Source organism: Leptonotus elevatus, chromosome 14 (assembly GCF_054856555.1).
Source record: "Leptonotus elevatus isolate MCC_2025b chromosome 14, RoL_Lele_1.0, whole genome shotgun sequence".
In the NCBI taxonomy this organism is placed as follows: Eukaryota; Metazoa; Chordata; class Actinopteri; order Syngnathiformes; family Syngnathidae; genus Leptonotus; species Leptonotus elevatus.
The window spans coordinates 7,506,649-7,531,232 of record NC_141252.1 but is presented as its reverse complement, the minus strand read 5'-3'; the positions used below and the strand labels follow the sequence as shown (position 1 = coordinate 7,531,232).

General features: G+C 42.2%; 2 protein-coding genes across 3 annotated transcripts in view; one reads left to right on the top strand and one right to left on the bottom strand.

The window, feature by feature from the left end:
- The first annotated feature begins 570 nt into the window (after positions 1-570).
- On the top strand, positions 571-4,794 carry LOC147162790 (uncharacterized). Of its 2 annotated transcripts, XM_086094031.1 has the most exons (5): positions 571-681; positions 798-853; positions 942-1,016; positions 3,442-3,519; positions 3,854-4,794. In XM_086094031.1, the coding sequence occupies exons 1-5, from the start codon at positions 609-611 to the stop codon at positions 4,358-4,360; spliced, it is 789 nt and encodes a 262-aa protein (XP_085950157.1). In that variant the 5' UTR covers positions 571-608; the 3' UTR covers positions 4,361-4,794. The 2 variants fall into 2 exon arrangements, with proteins under 2 accessions (XP_085950157.1, XP_085950158.1); XM_086094032.1 differs by lacking the exon at positions 3,442-3,519.
- Positions 4,795-5,315: 521 nt separating this feature from the next.
- Positions 5,316-24,584, bottom strand: part of dync1h1 (dynein, cytoplasmic 1, heavy chain 1) — a 33,872-nt gene continuing 14,603 nt past the window's right edge. The window contains exons 32-77 of the mRNA XM_086094030.1: positions 24,345-24,557; positions 23,856-24,094; positions 23,443-23,599; positions 23,145-23,369; positions 22,834-23,064; positions 22,513-22,653; positions 22,193-22,426; positions 21,559-21,765; positions 21,343-21,464; positions 20,745-20,910; positions 20,497-20,660; positions 20,247-20,376; positions 20,022-20,155; positions 19,826-19,940; positions 19,584-19,745; positions 19,288-19,502; positions 19,008-19,212; positions 18,576-18,749; positions 18,381-18,500; positions 18,159-18,279; positions 17,198-17,393; positions 16,021-16,138; positions 15,721-15,936; positions 15,422-15,634; positions 15,088-15,215; positions 14,609-14,762; positions 14,347-14,493; positions 14,116-14,266; positions 13,773-14,026; positions 13,461-13,595; positions 13,282-13,376; positions 12,754-12,928; positions 12,589-12,664; positions 12,357-12,517; positions 12,170-12,281; positions 11,643-11,827; positions 10,983-11,096; positions 10,694-10,864; positions 10,054-10,271; positions 9,863-9,966; positions 7,614-7,822; positions 7,321-7,474; positions 6,984-7,126; positions 6,030-6,198; positions 5,798-5,922; positions 5,316-5,715 (exon numbers count right to left, since the gene is read on the bottom strand). Coding sequence (XP_085950156.1) covers positions 5,587-5,715; positions 5,798-5,922; positions 6,030-6,198; positions 6,984-7,126; positions 7,321-7,474; positions 7,614-7,822; positions 9,863-9,966; positions 10,054-10,271; positions 10,694-10,864; positions 10,983-11,096; positions 11,643-11,827; positions 12,170-12,281; positions 12,357-12,517; positions 12,589-12,664; positions 12,754-12,928; positions 13,282-13,376; positions 13,461-13,595; positions 13,773-14,026; positions 14,116-14,266; positions 14,347-14,493; positions 14,609-14,762; positions 15,088-15,215; positions 15,422-15,634; positions 15,721-15,936; positions 16,021-16,138; positions 17,198-17,393; positions 18,159-18,279; positions 18,381-18,500; positions 18,576-18,749; positions 19,008-19,212; positions 19,288-19,502; positions 19,584-19,745; positions 19,826-19,940; positions 20,022-20,155; positions 20,247-20,376; positions 20,497-20,660; positions 20,745-20,910; positions 21,343-21,464; positions 21,559-21,765; positions 22,193-22,426; positions 22,513-22,653; positions 22,834-23,064; positions 23,145-23,369; positions 23,443-23,599; positions 23,856-24,094; positions 24,345-24,557 — 7,527 coding nt within the window. The 3' untranslated portion in view covers positions 5,316-5,586. The remainder of the gene's footprint in view (positions 5,716-5,797; positions 5,923-6,029; positions 6,199-6,983; positions 7,127-7,320; positions 7,475-7,613; positions 7,823-9,862; positions 9,967-10,053; positions 10,272-10,693; positions 10,865-10,982; positions 11,097-11,642; positions 11,828-12,169; positions 12,282-12,356; positions 12,518-12,588; positions 12,665-12,753; positions 12,929-13,281; positions 13,377-13,460; positions 13,596-13,772; positions 14,027-14,115; positions 14,267-14,346; positions 14,494-14,608; positions 14,763-15,087; positions 15,216-15,421; positions 15,635-15,720; positions 15,937-16,020; positions 16,139-17,197; positions 17,394-18,158; positions 18,280-18,380; positions 18,501-18,575; positions 18,750-19,007; positions 19,213-19,287; positions 19,503-19,583; positions 19,746-19,825; positions 19,941-20,021; positions 20,156-20,246; positions 20,377-20,496; positions 20,661-20,744; positions 20,911-21,342; positions 21,465-21,558; positions 21,766-22,192; positions 22,427-22,512; positions 22,654-22,833; positions 23,065-23,144; positions 23,370-23,442; positions 23,600-23,855; positions 24,095-24,344; positions 24,558-24,584) is intronic.

Below are 24,584 nucleotides of genomic sequence, written 5' to 3'. Positions count from 1 at the left end.
TCTGCAAACATGCACGGTCAACTGCAGTTTTAAATTTTAAAATCACCATCCACCACTGGATGGCAGACATGTCTTAGTTGCTCTGCCGTTGGGTCTTATGCCGCCCTAAAAACAACATAATATACACTCAATCAACAAAATAGACAATAAACAGACTATAAAAATAATTCAAATACTGATTCCTTAAAAACACCTTAAATGCGAGCCCCCCGAAATTCATAAACACATTAGTTTTACGTTCGAAATAACTGTTAGGCATAGTAACTTCGGGGAATTAACTTCCAGTACATTTATCAGTTTTTACAGTTATTTATCCATTTATTTTAGCCGTACTTAGACCGGAAATCACGCCTGTGATCCTTATTTTGGTCATTAATATTAATTAATTATATGACAACTATATTAATTCAGTAACATTTATTAAAAAAAAACACCATTTATATTACTGGCAAAAATGAACTAAACGCGTTTGTAGTGAAGAATGAACAAAATCACCTGGCTGTTGCAAAACGCAAAAGCACAATGTTGCTGAAGTGTTTTTTTCTTTTCTTGACGTCATATTTTACGACACTTAAGAAATTACGGCAACAGTGACATTACCCTATTAAATGATTTTCGCGCGCTTAATCTGTCCCAGCATCAACATGTTTTACAGGCGAAGACGACCACCTTTAATTCCAGGTAGTAACTTGATGACACCCTGAATATGATGACTGATTTTTAAATTAAGACCCCAATACAGGCAGTTTCATGTCACTATGGCGTTTTTAAGTGTGATTTCGCCTCCATTCTTGTAGACATCAATGACAGAGGGCAAACAAGCAACATGGAGCAGCTCGCCTTCAAATACAAGGTCACACCAGTTATCACTTATCAGCAATTTAACTGCTTTAAACTCACACGTGTTTTTAAAGTAATGAAACAATGTGTGTGTTTTTTAGGAGATGTGTAAAGTGGAAACCAGCACTGATTCAGACTCTGAAATTAGTCCAAGATGGTCAGATACCAGCACTATGGTACTAGAACGCACTAAAAGCTATCACATGTTATATATTGTGCTCTGTTAAATACAGTGGTGCCTTGACTGACAAGTTTAATTAATTCCTTTTACCACGCTTGAAACTCAAATCAGTGTTATATCAAATCATATCCTCTATTGTAATGAATGGGAATGCCATTAAACTATTCCAGCGCCCAAGAAAGCAACTTTTTTTTTTGTAGCATTTTTTTTAAAGAAAAAATGCCAAGCTCAAGTACGGAAGCGTATTGCATTCACTTGAAGAAAAAAACAGCTCCTGTTTTTCTGACACATTTTTGGGGGGAGCTTTGTTTTGTTTTTTTTGTAGTATTTTTTTTTCTTTCTGTTTTTCTGAATATTTTTTTCTGTCCAAAAAATATTCTGAAAAACGGGCTGAAATTATTTAGAAAAACAGGGGAAAACAATATTTGAAAAAACAGGAAAAAAAATCATTAAAAAAAACTGAACAAAAATTATTCCGAAATACAGAGCTGGTGTTCTGTTTTTGGAGTATTTTTTTATCACATGTTATATATTGTGCTCTGTTAAATACAGTGGTGCCTTGACTGACAAGTTTAATTAATTCCTTTTACCACGCTTGAAACTCAAATCAGTGTTATATCAAATCATATCCTCTATTGTAATGAATGGGAATGCCATTAAACTATTCCAGCGCCCAAGAAAGCAACTTTTTTTTTTGTAGCATTTTTTTTAAAGAAAAAATGCCAAGCTCAAGTACGGAAGCGTATTGCATTCACTTGAAGAAAAAAACAGCTCCTGTTTTTCTGACACATTTTTGGGGGGAGCTTTGTTTTGTTTTTTTTGTAGTATTTTTTTTTCTTTCTGTTTTTCTGAATATTTTTTTCTGTCCAAAAAATATTCTGAAAAACGGGCTGAAATTATTTAGAAAAACAGGGGAAAACAATATTTGAAAAAACAGGAAAAAAAATCATTAAAAAAAACTGAACAAAAATTATTCCGAAATACAGAGCTGGTGTTCTGTTTTTGGAGTATTTTTTTATCACATGTTATATATTGTGCTCTGTTAAATACAGTGGTGCCTTGACTGACAAGTTTAATTAATTCCTTTTACCACGCTTGAAACTCAAATCAGTGTTATATCAAATCATATCCTCTATTGTAATGAATGGGAATGCCATTAAACTATTCCAGCGCCCAAGAAAGCAACTTTTTTTTTTGTAGCATTTTTTTTAAAGAAAAAATGCCAAGCTCAAGTACGGAAGCGTATTGCATTCACTTGAAGAAAAAAACAGCTCCTGTTTTTCTGACACATTTTTGGGGGGAGCTTTGTTTTGTTTTTTTTGTAGTATTTTTTTTTCTTTCTGTTTTTCTGAATATTTTTTTCTGTCCAAAAAATATTCTGAAAAACGGGCTGAAATTATTTAGAAAAACAGGGGAAAACAATATTTGAAAAAACAGGAAAAAAAATCATTAAAAAAAACTGAACAAAAATTATTCCGAAATACAGAGCTGGTGTTCTGTTTTTGGAGTATTTTTTTTTCTTTTTTACCTCTGAACTCCAAGTGACTTGTTGCAGACATGGTCATGTTTACTTACTGGCTCTCAATAAAGGAATGAATGTGTATACTGTATTGTGGTTTGTTCTCTAATCTCTGAGGGAAACCCCTTTTAAAACAAATATTCAGAAAAACAGATTTTTTTTTTAAACAGAATTATTATTTTTTTTTTTAAACGGGAAAAAAAGATTTAATAAAACAGAAAAAAAATACTCAAAGCTCTCCCAAAAAATTTGTCAGAAAAACAGGACTTTTTTTTTTCTCAAGTGAATGCAAAGTATTGTACTTTATTAGAATTTCAAACATCAAATAGCTTGTGCATCATAATTAAATGGACATTGTGGTGTTTTTTTTTCTTGTGCTCGACTGGCCGATAGGGAGCAGTATAACACATATATTTGATTATATATATACGTCATAGATTTGATAAAATCACAGTTAACTAAGCTACAATATTGTTTTTCACAGGGGAAAAGAATATATGCTTATAAATATTGTCCGTACACTCTATTGCTTGTGTTCAATAAAGTCACTTTAATGTGCATAGATATGGCATTTTGCATGAGGCGTTAGCATTAAGTTAGCGGACTTTCGTAAGACAAAGTTAATGTGGTTTGATTAAATACACAAGGTGTAATTATCTTTGTTTTTCATTTTAAAATTTTATGTAAACCTCAAATGGATGTGGCAAACTGCTTGAAGCAAGCCCTTAAAAAAATAATAATTCACAAGCGTGTCAAATTGCTGCCTGTTGTGAAGTTTGCTGCCACCATAGTATACTCAATTAAAAAAAATTTTTTTGCTCACAACTCAAAAAAAATTATATCTTGAAAAACTCATGCGATACCACTGTATAAAAAAAACATCATTATAAATGTGTGGCAGGAATGTGTGAGCAGTGCGCCGGAGAGTGGCAGCTTAAGACGGACGTTACCACTAGTGCACAAAACTGCGGGACCTTTGGTAAGATGACCGAAGCCCAAAAAAAGCAGAGCAATTAGTTGGAAGAGATAATGCTAAGTGAAACTCTCACTTCAGGGGCAGGGGTTACCTTTCCAATGGACCCAAATAGAAAAAAAAATACCTTAAAATGATCGCTCCAATCCAAAATAGGTCACTTTTATTTTTGGGGCAAGAGTGTTTTTTTTTTGTTATTAATTTTTTTACTCCAAGCAAAATGGCAGACTTCCGGTATGTTATATTTGTGGGTCTTGATAAAACAGTGCTATGAATAAATGAACTGTGATGTTTTCTATGGAAACTGTCTGGCCCTAACTAAGTTTATTGCCGATTGTAGTTTTTGGACCCGTATGATGGAAGCTCGGAGGATTCTGACGAGACCAACATGGATCCCAGTCCCCCCAGCTGGCGAACCAGGCAGCAGGGAAAAGGAGGACGAGGTCGCTTCTCACGTCGGACCCGGCAATTTATACTTCACCCTCCTCCGTCCACTGGCTTTCGGTCACTGGAAAAACCAACAGAAACGGCGAGCGAGCAGGAGTGCCATCTTCTGGACGTGCATATGAAGTGTGTGGACGACTCCGAGGTTTGGCTGTGCGAGCTGACCGGCAGCCAAGCGGCGGCGGCGGCGAGCATGGAAGTGCGATGCCGACTCCACCGTGATGCCCAGATGCCCGAGAGCTCCTTGGAGAGAACGACAGGCCCGAGTAATCTCCGTGTGGTGGTTAAGAGGAAGATGGCTGTGACCGGAGGAGACGGGTTCGAGCAAAGAAAGAAGCAGTGCGTGGGCCACAAGGAGGAGGAAGAAGACGGAGGAGGAGAATCTGCATCCGAAGCATGCTAGATTCCAGTCAAGTGACTTGATTTGCACTTTGTTAACTGCACTTTTTTTTTGTTAGCATGCAGTCGCTAAAAAAAATGCATTCTATTAATTTTGTTGTATTTCAAAGTTTAACGACCGTAAACCCACATTCATCTACATTTGTTTCAACTCCGTCTGTGGATGAACTATTACTAAAGTTTACTTCGAAAAACACGGGTTATCCTCTTAAAAAAAAAAATAGGGGGGAAGAGGGGCTGATATCCACATTGACGTCCAAAGACGTTTGTAATTGCCTATAAATTCCACAAGGTGGCGGCAGAGCACTTTTTTTTTTCTATTATACAAGGTGATGGCCTGACTTTCGTGAAGCTGAGATACAAGTTTTATTTGTTCCTTGACCACACCTGTATCTCAAATCATCTTTCCCCATTGAAATAAATGGACATGACATGCCATTTATCAATTGTATTTTATATTATTCATATATTTATTGAGGGCATTACTGGAAAACTGAGGAGCTTCACCCAGGCTGAGTGCCAAGTCATGGGCGGAGATTCAGTGAGTGGCAGTATCATGTAAGTTAGTTGAATTGTGATGTCATAATCACACCGACATATTTTCAGAACGAGGCAACTAATAAGGACCTTTTTTTTTTGTCACATTTAATGTTCAAGCGACTCAACTATTTGCATACAAGCATATAAATTCAAATTGGGGTGACTGTGGCCTATATACTGTATTCTGTACAGCTTGGCAGTGCCCGTAATAACGTAATTTTATGATGTGAAAACATACAGTAAATGAGACTGCATTTGTGATTGTCCATTAAACACTACATTGCGTTTGTTTACCTGCAATTCCAATTTAGAATCACAACAAAACCAGCGGTTTACGGCAGGTCACTCATGAAAACTTAACGCAAAACCCCGCACGACGTTGCTGGGTGTGTGGCGGCTACATACATTTGTACGACTCATTTTAGTCCAGCAAGCTTTATTCAACGTAAAATCCAACAACATACCTGTTCTTTCGTATTAAAACCTGTTCTTTCCAAACATGACATACCAACTGACAACTTCCTCGAAACCTTCTCAGACACTTGGAAAAAAAAAGAAAAAAAGAAGTATATTCTACTACTACACAAATGTTTGTGAATGAATTAGATCAAACAGTGTGGTTAACAAGCAGCACATACAAGAGATTATATAGGTCAGATTAATTATGAAGATTTCTGACATCTAATACGACTACTCGGTGCACAGGACTGCCACACCGCGCTCGTAGAAGCTGTGCGGATCCTCCTTGGTGGCGATGTCAAAGTCGACGGTGAAGATGAGGTCGGACCTGGTGAAGTTCAGGTACACTGGCAGAGTTACCTGAGAAGAAACCTGTTGGTGAGCGTGTGTGTGTGTGTGTGTGTGTGTGTGTGTGGTAACCTGCGGATGGCACTCTTCCTACCGTGTGTCTCTTTTCGCCATCGCCTTGCTTGATCCAGCGGAGCTGAGTAAGAGGCAGCTCAGTGAAGATGGACGTGGACAAGGACAGCTTGTTGTTTGCGCACGTCGCCCCCTGTAGTGTAAGTCCTACAGCGCATAATTTGCGTCAGTGTTCGGCCAAAACCCACGCAAGGTCGGAGCAACGCTTCCTATATGCAAATTAAATTTTGAAACATTTGATGGCACGGTCAGACCTTTAATGCCGAAGCTGCACGCGTCCAGTGTGGCGTCCTGGGCGTTGGTGACGTTGACTTCCAGACAAAGCTCCTCCAAAGACCAGCTGTTGGCTTGGGCCACGTACTGGCGGGTGGCGGTGATGTACGCCTCGGGTACAAACAGGCCCCCCAAGCACACGTGGATGTTCTGGGAAATGGGGTGGGAGACGAGGAAATCAATTTAGATGGGCAGTCATTCCCCAATTGTGGTTTAAATGGGAAAGTCAACCCCGATTATTTTTTTTTGGACAATATGTTCTATGCAGCTCCACTCGTCTAAATACGGTATTCTGGGTAATATTGCGGAATATGAGTTAAGCAGCAAAATCCAGCCATTTTTAATCCATCTCAGGGGGCGGCCATTTTGCCACTTGTCGACTGAAGATGAATCAATGTTGCTCGGGTTTCAGGTAACAACTAATCACAGCTCAGCTTCAGAAAACAGGTGAGCTGTGATTGGTCATTGCTTGAGCCTTGGGCAACTGAACGGCGGAGTCCAACCCAAGACACGCTTAGGACCGTCCTCTCATTTGAATAACATTTCGTCCTGGCAGTGTGGACCAAATCTACCAAAGTGCAAAAATAAATAACTAAAAGTGAAAATAAAAACAGATATAAAAAAAATATAATTCAAAAATTTAATCCAAATTTATGTATTTTTGTTTTTATTTCCGTTTATATTTATTAATGATTTTTTTTTTATATCCCTTTTTGTCATTTATTTTGAATTTTGGTCCTCCATACTGTGATGGCATCTTCAGTCGACAGCATGTGGCAAAATGGCCGCCCCCTGAGATGGACAAAAGTGACTGGATTTTGCTTCATAACTCCTATTCCACAAATGTAATATTAATCATAACGTCATGGTAGACTAGTGAGGTCACATATTTAAAAACTTTCAAGTGCATTAATAAGTCAATGATGCCGTTTTACCTTCAATTCCTTAGCGCCCCCGCTCGCAGCTCCTTGCGAGATCTGCTGCAGCTGTTTGATGCGCTCGCTGAAGTCGGCCACCCACTGGATGACGGTCATGGAGATGGGCACGGTGTAGCGACACCAGCTGCGAGGGAGGATGCCTGAAACGCGGCCGGGTGGAACGGAATGAGGATCATGACCATTTGATTACACTTTTGTAAAATATTTGGCTTTTTACTAACAGCAGCGTTAACTCATTCTGCCATTTAAAAAAATTGATATGCGTTCGTTATTAAAGACTGAGTTACTTGCAGTTTTCCAACTATTTTACTCTAAAAAAAAATGCGCCTTATACCTTTCACTAGGTCGCTAATAAGAGTGCGCAGGTCGTTGGTCTGCTTCTTCTTGCCATGGCACACTTGCACAACATCCGACAGATCCTGGCGGACATCCTGCAGCATCTTGCCGCCCATCTTCACCTCACGCTCAAAGAAGCGGAACAGCGGGTCCTAGCGGCGTTTGAACAGAGACAAGTTACGGAAAGGGCTTCAAGGCCAGTTCCTTCACGGGTTTCACTTTGTTGGCTCATGAGTGACAAATTATTGAAATGAAGAGCAGCCTTCACTTCTCTCGCGTCGGGCTCGTTACCTTGATGTTCTCCACCGTGCGTTTGAGAGGATTGACGGCTTCAGGCATGAGCTGCAGCCAGTTGCCGGCGGTGGTGCGCAGCGTCCTCATCCAGGCCGGCTGGGCGTCGGCGGTGGACGACGTGCGCTCCTTCTTCTCTGTCTCGTAGGCGAGGTCATCCTCATCCTCCAACATCTGCATTTTCAGCATCTTACCCATCATGTCAGTGCCTGTGCAGCCCGGCGAGGGAGGGGGGGATAAAGTGAGCGGGGAAGGGAGGGAGACAAGAGCCATGGTGGGAGGAGAAATTAATAAGTGGAACACAAAACTCATCTCCACGATGGCGTAGGGGTTGCTTCATTACAAAAACAAACAAATTAGGACAACATGACAAGGCTTCAGGCAATACATCAATCACATGTAACATTAAAAAAAGAGGTCCCGAGTGATTTTTCATTTAATATGATTTATGACCGACACAAAATACCATATATGCTCAAATAGTGGCATTCTTAAAAAGACAATTGTTGGGTGTGTCATAGTTTGTCAGGCGTTTTCAAAGGGTGGCTTTTACGCGTGCATGACATATGTTGAAATGTCACTTTACTGATTGCCTGCATAGTTTAAGGTTTTTTGAAGACGACAATTTTGTCTTACATTATTAAAAAAATGTTGAGAAATTTGATCAACTTGGAAGTTATCCAACGTCATGAAAAGTACTGTATTCGACTTGGGAAATGCCTTCCTCAAAAAAAATATACTTTTAAACTCAATAAAAGAATGGGTAGTAAACAAATGCCTCAGTGAATTGACGTTGTCGTCAAATTAACTGCTGACAGACAGATACACTAAAGTATGGAGTCTTACCATGAAGGTCAAGTTACCTACAAATTAGTTGCCATTCACCGGACATATTGTAATACAGAGAAAATATTACACAATTGGGAAATTAATAAATATAAAAAATAATTGTGAATTTTGGATGTAAAAAAAAAAAAAAAAAAAAAAGACATACCGTAACAGATTGTGGCAATAGTTTATATCTTTTTTAAAAAATGCAATCAAATAAAGATGTCTATTTAGTGTTTTAATAGACGCCTGGCCCCTGGTGTAGCAAAATGAGAATATACGGTACATGATGTCAGGTATTACCAAAAAAATAAAATAAATAAATAAAAGATCGTGATGGAGGAGTGGCTAGATGCCTTATTAGTAAGGGTAGGGGTGTATGGATGGGTATATTTAAATTCAGCAGTCACTTTACTATTAGGTACACCCGTTAGTTAATTTATTATTTACCACAATTAGGCACGTGCAAAGAGTATGATGATCATCATCATTGTTAATAAATGGCCTCCAAATACAAATCTGCAGCAAATACCTGAGGCTATCATGTCATACTTTTCAACACCTTGAATTTATGTCAAAGAATTAAGGCAGTTTTGAAGGTAAAATGCTAGTGAGGTGTACCTAATAAAGTAGCAAGTGCGTTTATAATGAGGGCAGGTGAGGATGACTGGGGTGGCTGTGAGGGTGGAGGGTGGTGTTTCAGCAAAGCGACATGTTGGCTGTGAAATAACAGCTGCTGGAGGGTGAGGATACGCACACCTTTTTACCTTGTAAATGTGATTAGAGGGGAACACAAACTGCACAACAACAATATACAAGAGAGCTTGATGGCCAATGAAAGATGAGAGGAATCTGCTAAGTGCAACAACGCTCCTGCTTGGAGCAACTTAACGCTGGCAGTGAACATTAGAACAATGGAATAAGAAAGGACATGGTTAATCAACTGTTGTGGTAAGAATGATGGATGCGTTGCGAGCTTCCAGAACAGACTTTTCATAATGTTCGTAAAAAATAAAAAAATAAAAACAGGCATCAGGGTACTTCTGGGTGGCAGAAAGTAATTGATTACAACCGACTGAAAACAATGACAGAAATTTGCGTTTGTGGTTGCACCCGCAAACTGTTTTTCAATTTCCTCAGAAATAATAGAAAATGAACCTCGCGGAGCCTTAACGAATGATAAATGGAGTGGATTTATATAGAGAAGATTGCCTGCCTTTAATCCAAGCAACAGAAAAGTCTGGTACTTAACCAGTTCTTCAATGATCATGTTAACTGATTTTCCGCCATGTCTATTTCCGAATCAACTTACCTGCCGGCGAAGCAATTTACCTTATCTAACAACTGACACCCAAAAGTACATGTGACATGGTGAAAAGGTCAATAGATCAAGTGATTAAAGAAGATTGCTGGCGGCATACCCTGAGTGGTGAGCAAGACTTTTTCTGCATTGCTAGGCAACCCCAGCCAAGATGGAGTCTGTGTGTCAGGAAGCATCTCCACCCAGTGCATGAACTCCTCACGCCTGTAGGGGGAAAGTAAAAAAAATAAAATAAAATCACACACCATTAACTGGCTGAGACAGTTCAGAAATGTGGGCACAGCTACTGACCGAATGCCGTCGGGCATCTTGATGTCTTTGTGCCCGTCCACTTTGAGCGCCAGTTTGAATTCGCTGTCGAAACTTCTCTTGGTGAAAATGCGATCCAGGAAAGTGTTAAGCAGACGCTGGTCAAACTCGTTGTCGATGCGGCCGCCGTAGATTGATTGAGCCATGAGGGTCTTTAGCGCAGCCCAGGGGATCTTGTCAGGGGCGATGTTCTGACGACCCTGCAGTTGTAGCAATGTCAGTTTAGGCCAGGGGTGGAGAAGCTAGGCCTGTGAGACCATTTGATTTGGTCCACCAAACCTTTTGTTGCAGCCGCCTTTAGCTCTCAAAGCTCATGAAAATTGTTACTTTTAATCTGCATTTGCGTTGCAAGCCATAGATAAACACAAAACTATTTCTCTGGCGCCATCTTGTGGGCAAGGAGTTGTGTTTTGTCGCCATCTGGTGGCATCTACAGGCAATTACAAACCTTTTTGGTGGTCGTCAATTACTCGCAGATCTTCGCGACACCATGAATATCATGGGTTCACTTTATTACTGTGACCATATTAAATGAGCATTATAACCTGTTTTTCCAATTTAATTTTTTTCATAAAATTTAGGATGCCCCTGAACCCTGGAACAAAAATTGTTTCCAACAAACCTTAGCGGTGTCATCGAGCCAGGTGTCGACGGTATCGCAGGCCGAGCGCAGATCGGATTCTCCAAACTCGTACTTTTTGGACCAGCCCAGCGGCGCATAGCGCAGACGCTCCTGGATGACGGCGTGGAACCAGGCCAGCAGGAAGTACAGACGGGCACGCTCATTGGGAGCCTGTACAAACAAACACAGAAGGAAAAAATGTAAAATGGGGAAAAATACAATCAAATGGGCAGGAAAGTGTGGATGTTGTGTGTTTAATAAGTGAAGACTTAATGCATGTACTCTGTACCTTGCACATGCGTGCAACGGGGATGCTGCTGAAGGTGCGCAACATGTTGGCCTTTACACCAGGAGGGGGTTCGAACACAAAGATACGACCAGCACGTAGCAGATTCACTGGAACCTGAGGGAGGAAAGAATGAATGTATGGACATCCCTGTTGTGTCTAGTAAGGAGAGTTACATTAAGATAACCAATTAATTTAATTACGGTAAAATTTTTATAAAAATTGGTATTTCTATATATACACGTCATAGTCAATAATTAAATTAACACGGAATTAAATACACATATCACATTAAACATTTGTATGGAAAACATTTCTAGAATCTAAATAAACAAAAAACACGCAAGGTGATAACTGAATGTGCCTTTTTCATATTTTTACACCACTACACAAGATTTTTTTTCTTAACTATGCTGAAAATAGATAAATTGTTATTTTACTCCGGTTTCCATGCAGAATAGCGCTGCTTGGAAGAGTTGTGGCATACAATGTACAGTAGCTCAGCTTCCTATAGATGACCTCTTATTCTTTCTTAGACAGCAAACTAGTAAGTATGAACATGTCCACCCTCCCACAAACAAACAAACAAAAATGAAATTCTACACCGAAAACTGAATCGACTAAAAAGCTAGCGTATCCCACACTGCGAGGGAAGTCTGATACCTTAGGATTGATCTCCATGGTCAAGAAGAGCCTGAAGCTGGCGTGAGGCTGCATGGAGTGGAGTTTCTTCTCCAGCTGCATCAGCCAGCCAGGGGCCAGGTGGACGTTCTCCAACATCACCCACCTGCCCGACTTAACGGCGGTGTTAATGTCTCTGTCGGCCTTGTTGAAGCCCTCGGCCGAACCTGTGGATGATGGAAGGTTGCAATCGGCGACTATGCTTTAAAAAAGGGACACACTATGGAAATAGAGTTGTTCATTGTATTGAAACAGTCGTTCTCTTCTGGAGTGCCGGTCCACCCATCAAATATAAAATTACACAACCAAGAAATCTTTGGTTATTTGCCTACAATTTTTACAACATATCACCAAGTTGCTAGGCTGAGTGACGATCCAAAGCCACTTTCAAGTGACAGCTAAAATTCATGTGGGTTCTGCTACTGTAAGTAGAAGCCACACACAGAGCACACCAACCCCTAAAAATGGCTTTATTTTTCAATAAGACCATAAATATGTGTTGTTCTTACCGATGGAGATGGAAGTGATTTGTTTGTTCTGCTCGGCAGCCAAATCTCGGACCAGGCCGCTGGCATCATAACCCGGGACAGAACACATGAGCACTGGCGTACTGGGCTTCACCTGCACGCACGAGGTGACAAGAAAGTCAGCACTACCGACTAGTAACCGCCTCTTCTGCTTGGAAAACATCAGTACCTCACTATCCACATTGTTAGCCAGATCAAGGGGCTGCTCGATGATGCTCATAAAGGTCTCTCCCAGCACCTTTGCCACAAAGATGTGTGACATGGCCAGCAGACGGTCCGGGCGGAACGTCTGGATCAACAGCAGCTGGTGCACCGCTTGGCCGATGGGCGCTGAGGAGGAGAAGCAGATGAGCGTGTGCAGAGTAGCTCATGTGGACCATGGCTTGAGTTGAAATATTTACTGGATGGATTTTCCTCAGACCACAGGTAAGGAACAGCTAGCTCCGGAGTGTTACTCTCCAGCCACATGAAGATTTCCTGAGGTGACAAAACGCACGTAAACGCATCATTAGTTAAGAGTAGTTCATTTAAAACACACACACCAAAAAGCGTTTCATATTCCTCACCTCATCAGACTGAATTTTAGCCACCAAGTCCTTGAATGCTGGCAGGCGACCGAGGCGGACCATGGCCTCACTCTGCTCTGTGACCAGACCCTTCACTTTGGGCAGGGATGTGCCAGTAAGCACAATCTCCTTACCACGGAGGAAGTGCTGGAACTCTGCATCGTATGCGGGCTCGCTAAAAAGACCACAGATTAGGATCAGTTAGATTTAATTACAAATTGAATTGAGAATGTGACCAGGTTTTACTGATAATTCATATCAATATTCATTACTGAAGGAACACAAATTCCATCGATCCATTACAGCACCCCCAAATACCACTCTATATAAAGATAAAATGGGGGGGGGGGGGGGGGGGGTCACATCAAATGTGCGACAATCCTTTTTTTTTTTCCCTCCCACTTCACTCAAGCAATAGATGATCTGAAACTCCCGTCAATGTAAATTTAGGTTCGCAACAAAAACAAAACTTGTAACTTGAAATAGCTAAGATGGGGCACTCTAGAAGTTTATGTAATTATTACTGACCTGGTCATTCCCTTGAGGCTGATCTTAGCGAGTAGCATGGCAAACGTGATGTGGTCTTGGTGCAGCATTCCTCTAGCAATCCTGTTGAAAGCCACCTACAAAGAAACAGAGTCCATGCAAAAATAAAATAAAATAAGTTATTTGTTCTTGTCAAACTGTTCAATTTCTCTATGTCATGCCTGGAAGAGGTCCTTAGTGATGACAGCGAGTCTTTGCGAGTGGTCGCTGATGTTCTTGAGGTTGGTGTTCTCATACAGTACAGTGTGGTAGGTGTCCAAGAAAAAGTGAAGAGAATACTGGTACAGGAAGTGGATCTGAAAAAATAAATAAAAATAAAATAAATCCCAAATTTTTTTTGTTTTAATGGTACACTACAGCTGTCTGATGAGTTACATACACTGTAATTACTCACTATCTAGTGACAAAAACACGGGAAAAATACTTTAAATGGCTAATGCATCTAAATCAGAATGTAACAGCCATGTTCAGACCTGGTTGAGAGCCTCCATGGTGAAATAGATGCTGCTGCAAGCAGAAGACAGGGAGAGGTACTGCTGCGACACGGTCTCCACCTCGGCCATGATGATGTCCGTCTCTTCAACCTTCCTTGTCACCTCGGCAGCCTCCTTCTTCAGGTTCTCTAACGTGGTGATGATGGTGTCGTCGTCGAGGATTCGTCCCTTTACCTCATTCAGGGCCTGCAGTAGGGATTTCTCCAGCTGTCGCAAACGCAGCTGGAACTCACCTAAATAGCCAAGACAGATTTGGATTAGTATGTGTTTCGGCATCCCTGGTTGTTTCTTAATGTCATTATGTCATGTTTGTGTCTCGCACCCTGCAGCTTGAGGAGGTCTGAGCGTTTCTCGTCTACGTCGGGCCTCTCTGCTTTCAGCACCTCGTTGAGACACTGGCTCTGCAGGCTGCTGCGAGTCACCGTGAAGTTGACGAATGTCACACGAGAACACAAGTCTGGCGGGAACTCGACCTGTGTTAAGAAAAAACACCAGTGAGTCTGTCTTCATGGCCTATCAATGTTTAGCTAATGATGGTATTTAGCCTCCTCACCGTAGGGTCTCGCGTGGAGAGGAAGATGACAAACGAAGGTGACAGATCGATATCCTGGTCTCCCAAAGTGATGAGGACACGGCCTCCGGTTCGGCGGACCTCTCTGTTCAACACTGGGTTCAGGATGGGGTCGTAACTCTCCACGTCCTTCAGAAATAAATAAAAAAGTTAATAAATAAATAAAATTAGTAGCTATACAATCTTACCAGTGCCCACTAGGGCTGCCTGCACCGAAGTCTGATAAATGAGCCACTGGTAATACCTGAACCAGCAGTGGGTTTCCGAATCGCAGGGCGCTCTCCAGGTTCTTCCTGAAGGCGTCGTCCAAGAAGCTTGTGCGGGTGATCTTGCGATCTTTGTACTCGTTCATAATGAACTCGGTGGCTTGGCCAGACGGGTCGATGATCAATGGATACCTTGAGGAAGCCATTATGAGTTAAAACATTCATTGTTATAAAACAGCGGTGGACAAATGTTTGAGCCTAAGGGACACGTTTGATTTTTTTAAACAGAATAGGCCACACCATTTATACATGTGGTGTGGTTTAAAAAAAAAAAGTGACATTGTATCCTATGTTATGTAACTTATTTTAATAAACAATTATACAACGAGATACATGATTAAAAAAAACATACTACATTTTAAATTCACCAATTCAAATTTTTTGAATGTATTGCTAGAAGTCTACTTTGTCCACTCCTGATTTAAATTATGAGGAGAAAATGGTAATGTATACCGACCTGTTGAACCTCTTGAGCATGATGGCATTTTCTGTACAGAGGTCATCCGCTGGAAGAGAGTTGGCCTGCCAGCGGAGCCTCTCGTCTGCGTTGGAGAGGTACTCCGTCCTGGCAATGTCGGTACGGAACTGAGAAAGAAATGTACCTTAAATCAAGACTATTGATTAACCAGCTAGCATGTTCACTAGTACACATATTTATTGATTTTGGGTGAAACTTCCAGATGAGCCTAAAATGAACTAAATTTGACCTTCCATACATATTTGAATACTCAAGTCAGTGTATTTGAGGGTCATCCTGAAAATGTACCAAATACCTCAAGTTTTTACCATACCTGTATATTGGCTTGCTGCAGGTGATGAGACCAAGTGGTAAACAGGTTCTGTCTCATCTGTTGCTCAAAGTAGCCGGCGTACGTGATGAAGGCCGCAGAGAGCAGACAATCTCCGGCAATGGTAGACATCTGGTTCTTGAACGTCTCGCTGGTCTTCTCCCAGCGCTCCCTCTCCGCTGACAGACTCATCAGGAGGGCTGTGCTGCGGTTCACCTACAGGATTTAAAAAAACAAATACATCAAGGAACCCAATGGGCAGACAAGGAAGGATGGCAATACAGATTTAGAAGGCTGTTAACCTTGGCCTCGACTGCAGCCATCTCAGCCTTGATGGCCTGGGCTTCTGAGATCAGGACGGCGTATTCCTCCTTGTAGCGAGCAATGCTAGACTCCAGGTCCCTGATCATCTGCTCCACCGTTTCCGCCTTCGTCTTGTTGTCCGTGGCGTCGTCTTCGAGCTTCTGAAGCTCATTGCGCAGGGGCTCCACACGTTTCAACATGTCAGCAAAGTTGAGCTAAAGAAAAGACAGCAGTCATCAGTAAATTTTTATTTTCAAATGTACCTTTATTTTTTTATATTTGTTTGTCCGTTTAGTTACCTGAGCTATAGCCCATTTCACCATAGGTCCACAAGCCAGGGAGGCCCTGTTGACTTGGTCGTAATTGTAGCCCGGGTTGGACATGTAGTTCTTCTTCATCTTTTCACGGATGGAGTCACTAGAGAAAAGCCGGCTGGTTTTAGACTCAAGTACCCCAAATTAGAGTAAGCAAGTTTCAGTATTTCCAGAAATAGTGGCCAGTGGTGTTTCTTCAGGCAGAAAGAACCTTTACATGTGGGTGAACTGCCATAGATGTCCAGTGATTAAAGACTGAATGTCAAACCGCAACACAAAAGCCATTTCTATTCACATTATTTTGTTAGTTTATACAATGAAATAGTTAGGGCCTGAACAAATTGTCCCATCCTGAATTTTTTTCCCCATTGATGTCCCTTTTGAGTGACACATCTGCTGAAACGGTGCGACTGAAACTCATACGTCCAATCACTGGCAAGATGACATGTCTATTAGATTTGCAATTGCTGCATAGCTCTAACACCAAGTGGATGTCAATTTTGTTTGTTGTACGATTTTTAATGTTCCTTAAAAAAAAAATGCTGCGAGATGGCGAAACGCTAAGACATCAAGTAAGCATAGAATATATGAGCGGAGACCACTATTTGAGGATATATGGCAATCAATCACAGAATTTCTTTTTTACATGAATTAAAGGAGAGGAGTAGGAGCATGACAACCATTAGCAAAGACAAGCAAGTTATCTAAATTGTTCATCTATTATATAATTGTTTTCAGGTGTCACTTGATTGGCGTGCTGATTCACTGATTTGCATGTCCATCTGACAAAGAGTGGACAGAAGCAAGGACACTTGTCGGTACCTCATTTCCTCAGAGGAAAAGTTGACTATGCTGCTGATGAAATTGTCCCTGATAATAACTTGTCTGATTTTTTTCCAGTCACTGGTTTCCTCGCCAAGCAAAAGGCAGATAGACTCCAGGGCCAGTTTGACTGCAGCCGGGGGATTGGTCATAGTCCGCATTTCTACTAGATGCTGCCGTTTAATTGAGCTCACCGCTAGTTAGATGACAGGTGTGTTTGAAAGAGGTGGTGAAAAAGCAACATTTGGGAGGATATTGGAGGGGAGATGGGACAAGAAAAAAGGGGAGGAACAAAAAATACACTCTTTAGTGAACAGTTTCAAATAATAGCTTCTTTCACCTGATCTCATCGGCAGAGAAGTTAACAATAGTGGGGATGAAATTCTCCTTCATGATGATGGAGCGGATCTGCTTCCAGTCGGTGGTGCTCTCGCCCAGGAGCAAGCAGATGGACTCCAGGGCCAGCTTGACTGCCGCAGGTGGGTTGGCCATGGAACGCACCTCCACTAGGTGCTGCTTCTTAATGGACTTAACGGCTAGCAACATCATATGAACAGTAAGTGTAGATTAAGTTAAAGGAAAGGATAACCATCAGAGCAGTAATTAACTACTGCGTACTGTGTGAAATTGTCAACTACAGGTCTAAAAACTATAAATTCCTGCAAATAATGTATCTTTGTACATCCAGCTATGGAAGCGATGTAAATATAGCGAGAGGCAGAACAATAAATTGCTCTTCAAATAGATTGCAGAAGGTACAATTAACCTGTGTGGCCACCTATTGCCATTCATCCAATACAGTATGGTAGCTTTATGTTCAACTAAACAGGCCCAGATTTCACATTGACGCAAATTTCTAAGAAAATTGAGATGAGACAACCATTTCTCTCTCTCTATATATATATATATATATATATATATATATATATATACTTATAATTTTTGATTTGATGGAAAAGTTATTTTGATCACTAACAAAATAACCGTACATATTTTTTTTAATATATTATAATTATAAACACTAAGCCATAAATATGGAAAAATCAAAAGAAAAACTGTAAGAAATGTGCTAACTGAGCGGGCCCCCTTGTACCACATGATGCCGTATTCTTATGTCACTGCATGACTTTATTGCCTCAAAACCTCATATGTCAGAGTCAGAACCGCCTTAAATTCAGTCACTGTTCACAAAATTTGGACATTAGGTAAGGTACCAAACTTCCAAATGTAGCCAAAATATATATATATATATATGAGAAACCTCAATATAAATCTACAGGGACGAGGTGAAGCACACATACCATTCTGAGCCTCGATGACAGCTGGCTCCACCTGGTCCAAGTCCTCTTTGACACTCAGTTGCTTATCCTTGATCACCTCCTGCTGCTTGTACACAGCTTCCTGGATCTCCTGGCTCATCACCTAGAATCAGAGTCACCGCAGTCTCAGGAATTGTGCTTTTCAATACAGACATTAAAAGTGATGTCATGTAAAAAGAAATAAGTTAAAATGGTTAATGTTACCTTTTTCTTCTCAGCCTCCTGCTGGTCTTTAATCATTTTTTTCAGCTTGTCATTGGCAGCGTCATTCTTTGCCTCCAGCTCCTGGCTCTTGATTCTAAGGTCACGACGAAGCTCCTCCACCTTCAAATGAAGAGACATAATTACCATTGTGTAGCTATAAGCGTACCAAATGGTTAAATGTGACAGACTTTGTACCTGATCGACTGTTTCCTTGATCTTGCGAAGACCGACGTTGAGGTGCATCTGCTGCTCCTCCAGCTCACTGCGCTTCTCGTTGAACAAGCTGGCATACTGGTTGATGAAGTCCAAGTAGTGGCGAGGAGTGATGGCCATGGTGTGACCGCCTCGCTTAGCCAAACGGTTGTTTGCCTGTGACAAGTGTAGACTTGTATTTATACACTTTATGACACAAGGTGCAACTTTTACGTTAATTCAGCGAACGAGACAACCACATCTTTGACTTGTGTGTGAATTTGGGACAGTAGGAGGTGCTACAACACAAATGGAGTAATGCAATATATTCAGGGATGGCCATATGTGGTGCACATATGTACTGAAAATATTCAAAGCAAGGCATGATTGAATTCAATTTTGATCTTTTTCCCGATAAATTCTGTATATGTTTACCTGATGAAGGGTCTGGTGTACAAACACGCAGCCATTGACGATAGCCTCCCTGTGAGACGGCGGCTGAGGAAGTTTGTCATAGACGATGGGCATGTAGTCTGGCACCTTGTAGTTGGGCTTCTCCAAATCCATTTTGCTGGTGAACTCCTTGCCCACTTGGTAAAGAGCCTCAGTGGACCAGTCTCCAAACCAGTTCAGCACACACCTTGAGCAAATAGCTGTCATTTAACAACCAAGTGTCTCTGCCTAGTCTAGTTCAAATAATTTTGAATCCGTTTACCTGTTGAAGAGGGCTGGAGATGTGGCAGCCCTGTCCTTCAGGCCCTCCGACGAGGGGTTCATGGTGAAAACAACATGGAGATTCCTTATAACCTGGCTGGTAAACCACTTGTACAGCTCCTCATGGGTGTCCAGCATCAGCCCCTCCTTCTGGGCGCCCTCCTTGCACTGCGTCATCAGGGTGGCATATTCATCCCCCTCAAACAAACCAGGAACCTGTGGATTTCATCACGTTAGGGAATTCTTAAACACAACTTGGGAAAATCATCACAGGTGCAAAATGGTGAGGAATGCTACCTCTCCATTGGCTAGCAGGGTGTTCATTCTCTCAAGGAAGCCAGAATCCAACACATTGGACTCATCCATGATAAAGGCGATCTTTTCATTCTTGCAACCGGAGCGTCGCAGCACAGTACGCAGATCCTCATCGAAGTCCTCACCGGTATATTTCCTATGTACCTGAATAGCCACAAAAATTGTTCATAAGAACACAATTATATCTGTATGGCTGCTGTAATAAAAAAAAAATTTGTACCAACCTTGATTTGGTAAACGCTAAGCCCATTCATCCAGGCAACAAAGCGAGACAAAGTCGTCTTCCCTGCTCCACTCACACCAATCAACAGGAGATGTCCCTGTGGCTGGCGGAAGATTCTAAAAGAGGAAATTTAGATTTGAGAATTCCTCATTTAACCACTGTACAATAAAATCTACCTCATACTGGTGGTCACTTACCGATCAATTCTCAGAACATGGTCCAACACCTCATTGAACAGTACAAGCGGGACGTCCAGCTCCTCCTCGTAGAAGACCTTAAGACGGGCCTTCACATAGTCCCTCAGCTCCTCCTGCTCCACTGGGATATAGTCCTACATTCAAACAAAAGACCAAATTATTTGTACACATTTCGGTTATTTTTGAATGTTCAATCCAGAGTGCTACGACTACTATTTAGCTTACCTTTGAGAGCCAGTTACTGTAGAGTATGGGTCTGTTGAGAGCCTTCGCCTTGTCAATGTTGGGGAAGTGTTTGAGCGCAACTACGTCGATATTTTCATCTGTCCACCTTCTCTCATCATCACCGACCAGCCTAGAAACAAATGAGCGGAATAACACCCACAATTATGACATGAAAAAGGTACAGAACTGACTGAAAGAAATGAAAGATAAAAAACATGATAAATTCAAGATAACATCAGCTTGTGCTAACCTATCCTGGAAGAGGCGGAGAGCCTCATGAGCCCAAATGCGGATAAGTCCCTCCACTGGGAGGGTCTCGAGAGGTCGCAAGGCCTCAAAGATTCCCCTCACCCAGCGGGACATCTCTCTGGGAGAGTAGATATAATGAGGTTGTGTGTCCTGGGTGAAACGCTCCTGAAAGCAGACAAATCCAACAAGGTAAACATTAGGGGTTTATATGATGCTGGTTAAGCAGGTGTCCAGTATATTCTAGCTTACCTGGGACATGATGTAGAACTCAACCATGGCAGCAGTAAGAGGTTCAGCATAGGTTCGCAAAGAGGGGATGAGGCGCAGCATGGCACGGTTGAAAGTGCCATAAATCTGAGTGAGAGAGGCTGGGCCAGGGTAATCGACGTACACAATAGGAACGTGACGCAGGAATCTATAAAAAGGACACACATGAAAAATGCCATTGTATTGTACACACCAAATGATGGCTTTCAATTGAACACACACTACATCACATACTTCAAATGCAACCAAAAAAATAGAGTAGAAAAAGGCTGGTTTAACGTTAAAGGGCATCATGCATAAATGTTTTTCCAGTAACTTAATTTACTATTTAGCATGTACGGCATACATTTATGGCCTAAATATAAAGTTACGGTAAATTCATCAGTTCATACTGTTTTGCATGTTTTTGTACTTGAAAATTACCCTCTGTTGTAAGTTAAATACAAAAGGACAAAGGATAATTTCTTTCCTGACAAATATCTGAATTACCCCCGCCAAACAAAAATATGAATAATCATATCGGTCAAGCCCCACCTGTAAGTCAAAGTGCCACTGTGCAAAAGAGACTCATAAGTCCCACCTGTGTGTGAGGGGCTTTCTGCCCGGATCAGTAGGAGGATTACAAGCACCCACGAATTGGATCCTCTCTAGTTTAACCCAAGTCTGGTCTGAGGTGCGGTAGAACCCTCCATGTTCCACCATCTGTACAAATAAAAAGAGACACCAGGGCTGTTAACATAGCAATAGATACCAAACCTGCTGCTGCGTCACCTTGTTTGTAAATAGCTCTTCGTACCTGTCGGAGGAAGGAGATGACTCTCTGTGTGCCGTACTTGTCCATGTCGGGAAGATTGATCTCGTCACAGAACAACACTAACCACTTGCCGAGCTGCACGGGTGCAAGGACCACACCGTTGGGAGTGCGACGGTACTCACAGTAGTGGTCAAAGGTTTTGAGCAACAATTCTGGGGTGGTGGCACTGGAGAAGTTCAGACCCACAACCTGGCAAAAAACAATAAAATAATGTTGCTTAATGTCCATTTTATGGAAGATTAATTTGCCTAACATTTAAATACAGTGCACGGTGCACCCATGCTATCTGTGAAAGTTTGGGACAATGCCGTGCCGCAAAAAGCGAAAATTAAGTCATTGATGCCACAAGAGCTCACAAAACACTTTCTGGCTGACTAAGTTCCTTCCCTTCACTTCAGTATAGGTTATTGGCCCCAAATGCCACAAGATGATGCCATAGAATATTTTCATATTAGATACATCTTTGGCCTAAACACAAAAGAGCGAAAAAGGTACGTTTTTTCAGCGTATAAAATAGGACAAGTTCTCCCACTAAGAAAACCAACCAATAAGCAAGTTAACATTTGAACAGCAAATAAAGTATGCAAGTGTTCACTGTATTGGTATTGTCTCTCACCTCCATATCAGGCAAGGCCCTGAGGGCGCTGAACAGTGTCATGGTCTTTCCAGAGCCAGGGGGGCCACACAGCACTAGCGGCTTGTGTTCAGCCAGCCAGGTGTACAGCAAAGCCTCATGGCGAACGGTGTCCAAGGTTGGAACCACCACATCCGGCGAGGCCACCTTGTGGGTTTCTACCTCAATCTGGGGCACCTTAACCTGCCAAGACTGCCACTCACCTGTGATAGAAACCTGAGCAGGAAAAAAAGAAGAATTTCAGATAAAAACATGGCTTTTCTATATCAGGGGTGGACACCTACGGTGATTCGAGACTTTACCTCATAGTCGATGATGGGAATGTTGGGAGCGGTGGGGAGGGGCACAGTGGTAATGCGACGGATATATTCCCCAAGCTCAGCTCTCATCTTGAGCCGTCCATCGCCGGAGAACGACCAGAGAACGGCGTAGATCAGATATCTCTGTTGATAAACATCAAAAAAAGTTAAGATGACTTTCATATTGTTGTAAAAGCTGGTCCAAGTAAAAGCACAAGCTGCAACACTGGTAGGATTGAACCATGCAAGTGTAAATTCAGCCTTAAGACGATTATAGTTTAACATCATATTCCACATTGACGAATGTTCAAATTGATTGGTAACCTGCATGTATCTCTCAAGTTGCTCAATGGGCATTGGGAAGTCGGGGTGGTTGTTGTTGTAAAGCGCCACATTGCGGCAAGCCTGATGCAGCATAGAACATAGAGAACCCAAGCAGCGCAGGCGGGTAAAGTCCATGATGTGCTCCATCTTAGAGGCGTGCTCCAAGGCCTTGATGACCAGACCGGTGGAGGTGAAGTATGGCTGTAGGATGGTGGCGGCATCTCGCTGGATCTAGCGCGTCACAGATAAGGAGGGTGTCAGTGAAGCGCTCTTATCACACTGCGGACGAGTCACATCTCACACGGCATTACCTGCAACATCGGCGAAGCAGTCTCTTCTTCGTCCTCGGTGCCCTTCCTATTTCGCTGAGCCTCATCCTCTCCCTCGTCCAGCGGGATGCTGCGGAAGCGCGCCAGGAAGTTGTTGAAGATCATGTCCGTGCTAAGCACATCCTCACTGAACCACACCATACCACAGCGGGAGACTGTGGCCAGGGTGGCGTACTTCAGGTCCTGGACCTCAAACATAACACGCACCTTGAGAGAACCAGAGAATGGTTAACACCTGATTTGACTGGAGGATAACAAAAACACGAGGGGCTGCTGTTACATTTGGCGGCAAGCTGAGACGCTCTCCGTTGGGCAGCGTGAGCAGCTTATTGTCATCCAAGACAGAGTTGAGATTTTCAACCCACTCTGGGTCGACGTCGCCATCAAAGATGATCCATTGGCGCTTCTGCAGCTCACCTCTCACGTTGTCAATGATCCTGGATTTCAAAGGAAGATGCTTAAAACCACTCAAGACCTAATCATCATCATTTCCGGGTGGTAAAAGCTCAAATGATCTCTAGTAAACAACCCCTTGACATGGCATTTGACATGATCATTAAGAGACTGGCTGATTGACTTTTGTGTAGTTCACATTAGTGGCACAGATGTGGTGAAATGGGTAATCTAGTCATTGCTTTGCTAAATTACACCAAGACGACCCAACCAAACCTTTAATCATGAGCAGACACTCACTTCCTGAGGATGTGCGTAAACAAGCCATCAGTCCATTCGCGGGTGTTGGGGTCCAGGGTTCCATACAGGTGGTCTTTGCTGATGGCTTTGGGGTCAATGATGTGAGCCACCCCCTCAATACCTTCTAGCCTTTCCAGGGCTTTGAGTAGCACCCTCCAAGCCATGGTCTTGCCACTCCCTGAAGGTCCCACCATCATGAGACCGTGGTTGATCTGTGTGATCTGATACAGCTGCAGCACCTAAAAAGATGTTTGAATGACACATTTTCAGAAGACACAACAGGAAGTTGGAAGTGCGTCATGTAATGATGTTACAGCCCATGGTATTTTTCTTCCATCAATCTGTTGACGTGCTAGTGAAGTGACTCAAAAAGTTGTATTTAACTTAAGCACAATACATTTGTATTTATTTATTTTTGAACTGTTGTCATTTAGGCACAATTTTTATTTAAGTTTTTTGTAATACATTTTGCATGTTCTTTGCACTTACCTTCTCCACCCACATGCTGCCTACGTCGTCACCGTCGCCATATGTGAGGTACATCTCCTTGCAGACCTTCTTTAGCTCCTCCCTCAGCGCAGTCATCTCGCCACGCATGTACTGCACACCAGGGAAGACGTCGGCCAGCAGGCTGAACAGAAGAGGAATGTCCTCTGCCACCAGCTTGGGAACCATGGTCTCACACACACTCTGAATCAGAATCTACAGGAGCAGGGGCAAATGGCAGAC